Consider the following 3692-nt stretch of genomic DNA (forward strand, 5'->3'; position numbering starts at 1 on the left):
TTTTTTTTTTTTTTTTTTTTTTTTTTTATTTCAAAAGCACTGGACTCTTGCCCACACCTGTTGCTGATCCCCTTCGGGTGCTCTCAGTGTCTCTGAAAATAAAGCTGTTTGGCTTCTGTATTGGGTTACTCTGCCGGCTCTGTCCCGCTCCTCTCCTGCGGCAGGGAAAGCTGAGAGGTGGCTTGCTTAGGTTTCTACCCAGCCTGTTTATAAGGGAAGGTGACATGGCGGCAGCAGAGGTGCTGACAGTTGCTCCAGTGAGGAGAGAGCTCCTGAAGGACTGTCTGTCATCTGGTCTTTGTATAGTCATTGTGGCCTTGCCTGAAACTCCCCATGAATGTGCTCCTTGGGGGGCCTGGCAGGAGACTTAAGGCTGCTTTGGCTGTGGGTACTGTCATTGGGTGCCATTGTGGGGGTAAAGTGGGGGTCCAGGGACATCCGGGTAACAATGTGCTCCTTCTCTCCTCCAGTTCCCATGATGGGCACCCACATGGCCATGACAGGTGACATGAATGGCCTCAGCCCCACGCAGGCGCTGCCTCCTCCCCTCTCCATGCCTTCAACATCCCACTGCACCCCTCCTCCTCCGTACCCCACAGACTGCAGCATCGTCAGGTGAGCGGGAGCAGGCTGCCCAGTACACGTTTCCCACCTGCAGGGAGCAGAGACGTCATTGTCAGGAGCCTGGAGGGTCCTGCCAGGTCCCTTGCCCCATTCTCTTGACGCACTGGATCCCAGTGGGTCTTGGTGATCCTGAGCACCTTGGCAACTCTCTGGGCACTGAGCCTCTAATTTCCACCTCTGAGCACCTGAGAGAAACAGGGACATTAGGACTGCGAGAAAGCTGAGGGATGTAGCATCTGTTGGACTGGTGGAGCTGAGGGTGCCAGGCAGTCTTGCAAATATTTCTTTTTCCTTTTTTCCCCTTTGGCCACTCAACAAGCCACGGCTGGGGTCAGAAGACCCTCTGCCCTCTATGAGGTCAAACAGGTTGAAAGGTGCTGCCCATAAAGGAGGAATTCTTTACGTTTAGGGAGGAATGTGCTGATTTGAAGTCCTTTGTGTGCATGATGTGTCTGAGCCCGAGACCTACCGCCTCGCTGAAGCCTTCTATCCATGTAGCAGTCTGCCATGGGCTCAGACACCTTCTGGGTGGAGGACCTGGCAGGAGGGTCCACGAGAGTCCTCCTGCCCCAAGATCCAGGCTGTGCAGCACCAGCTCTTGACTAAGGCAAGGTGCTGCCATGAAGGTTGTCTACTCAGTGCTGAGCTGAAGGTCTCCCTCATTTGTTTGATGTGGCAGCAATGTGGCTTGCTGGCCTGGGATATCTTGGAGAAGGTCAAGCCAAGGGTGAAAGCTTTGTCTCCTGTTGCTGCAGGTTGGCTGAGTGTTTGGTTTTTCTGTGGTTTGGGCTGTTGCAGCCAGGGTGATCCTTTTTTCTTTCTCCTTCCTTCCTTCCTCCTCTGCAGCTTTTTAGCGAGGTTGGGCTGCTCATCCTGTGTGGATTATTTCACGACCCAGGGGCTGACCACCATCTATCAGATTGAGCATTACTCCATGGATGTAAGTAACTCCTCACCATTTCCTTTGTTTGCACTCTTGGCCCTGCTGTAGGGTCAGAAATCCAGACTCAGTATATTTTTATTTTTATATGATTAGTTTGACAAAGGCAGAGAAGACTTACTGTGAGGTGAAGAGAGGCTGGTCTCAGGGCCAGCATTATAACTGCCTTGCCTGGCACAGACAAAGAATGTCTCCCCCTTTTCATCACCGTGCATTTTAGACCCCAGAGTGGCCCACAGCCCACACGCCTGTTAATTCTGCAAGGCTTGGTTTCAGTTTACACCTCTCTGAAACACCTCACTCACCTGCAGACAAGTAGGCAGTCCAGAAGTGGTCTGCGTTTTCCCCTCCCTGCTTCTCTTTTCTGGCCTTACCTTAACGATCTTCTCTTGCCACTGGCATCTCAGTCCAGCTGTTTTTTTTCTCTTGCATGGCTTTTGCTGCAAGATTGCTCCTTCCTCTCCTGTGCCATTGCTCTCCTCAGAGCTGGCTGTCCCGTTATTTTGCCCTGAGACTTTGCAAGGCTGTGATGCTTTTGCTTCCTAGCGTGGGCTTCCTTACCTCTCTAATTAGTAAAGCTGGCTCAAATTAACCAAAGCTGGTTGCTAATATTTTTTTCAGAGGCTGATATCACATTTCCCAGGGTTTAGGTAATGCTACCCTCAGGTACTGCACCAGAGATGACAGGGCCTCAAAGCTGAAGTTTGCTAAGGTTGTGTCCTTAAATTTTAGTTATGTTGAAGTAATTAAGGCAGTCAGACCCAGAGCTTTGAATACTGGAGCTCAGACTTGGATTCTAAAATCCTTTTGCAGTCTTTGACATGAACACACAAGCTTTCAAAGCTGTTGAACTTCTGCAGCCCAGCGTTCCCCACCATAGACAACCAGCAGATTTCCCAGAGGTTGTCTTGGAGGCCTTGCAGTCCAGTTAAACATCTAGTGTTAGGTCACCATATTCTATGCATGAACGTATGATCTGTGTAACTTCAAAACAGACCTTGTATTGTTAGTCTTTGCTGCCTCATGGCTCCAAATGCTTGTTCAGAATTGAACCACCACCTTTAGGATTAGAGCTTTGTCTTCAACAGTATATCATGGCCCACTTGGATTTTAGCAGCTGCTTTGGTTAGTAGGTATTTGTAGGGTGTCCCAGAGGCTGCTTCTACTCCCGGAGGCCAGCTTGCCTAGAGATTGCCCTGTTAAGCCCTCCACCTTGCCTTGCAGGATTTGGTGAGCCTCAAGATCCCAGAGCAGTTCCGTCATGCCATCTGGAAGGGCATCCTGGACCACCGGCAGCTCCATGACTTCTCCTCCCCTCCTCACCTCCTGCGCACCCCCAGCGGCGCCTCCACTGTCAGCGTGGGCTCCAGTGAAACCCGGGGGGAGCGGGTCATCGATGCGGTCCGCTTCACACTCCGGCAGACCATTTCCTTCCCACCTCGTGATGAGTGGAACGACTTCAACTTTGACATGGATGCCCGGCGCAACAAACAGCAACGCATCAAGGAGGAAGGAGAGTGAGCCCCGCAGACCCCAATCCATCCCGCCTCAGCCACAAACTGCTCAGCCCTTCATTTGTCTTCCTTCTGCTTGGTACTGCACCCCTGGACGAAGGGCAGAGGCTCACTTATGCTAGATTATGCCCTTGATGCTGTCTAGGTCATAATCCTGGACTGCGACCTCCGCCCCAGCTCTTGCAAGACAAAGAGCTGAGCGAAGGGGGAAGGCGGGTGGTACTTCCTTGAAAGCCATTGACCTTCTCAAGAGGTTGTTCTTATTTCATATTTTCCTTTGGGGAGAGGGCTTCTTTTCTTGACTTTTGAATCCTCACGCACCTTGTGAGAATCCTGACCTGCAAACTTGTCTCTATCATCCAGCGATCCCGCTTTGAAAAGCAGGAAGTTGAAAATAAGTTTTTAAAAAGCCAAAAAAAACCAAACCAAAACAAAACCCAAATGAACCACCCCCAAAACCTAATGCAAAAAACCCAAAGCCATCAAACCTTGAACTGGCAGTTCGTAGGAAAAATAAATGGAAATCAGTATGCTGAACGTTGCACTTAAACAGCCTCTTCCCACGGAGCTGAGTGCTCTGTTCATGTATAATATTCTCCAGTGGAGACAGCACA

General features: G+C 50.5%; 1 protein-coding gene across 2 annotated transcripts in view; it reads left to right on the plus strand.

Moving 5' to 3' along the window:
* The window catches only part of TP63 (tumor protein p63), a 19671-nt gene extending 16273 nt beyond the window's left edge, over positions 1 to 3398 (plus strand). For both annotated transcript variants that reach the window (XM_010136465.1, XM_010136466.1), the window contains exons 8-10: positions 471 to 615; positions 1471 to 1564; positions 2789 to 3398. In XM_010136465.1, the coding sequence (XP_010134767.1) occupies positions 471 to 615; positions 1471 to 1564; positions 2789 to 3085 (536 nt within the window). In that variant the 3' untranslated portion in view covers positions 3086 to 3398. The remainder of the gene's footprint in view (positions 1 to 470; positions 616 to 1470; positions 1565 to 2788) is intronic.
* The last annotated feature ends 294 nt before the right edge of the window (positions 3399 to 3692 follow it).

Source organism: Buceros rhinoceros, unplaced genomic scaffold (assembly GCF_000710305.1).
Source record: "Buceros rhinoceros silvestris isolate BGI_N320 unplaced genomic scaffold, ASM71030v1 scaffold22445, whole genome shotgun sequence".
NCBI classification, from domain to species: domain Eukaryota; kingdom Metazoa; phylum Chordata; class Aves; order Bucerotiformes; family Bucerotidae; genus Buceros; species Buceros rhinoceros.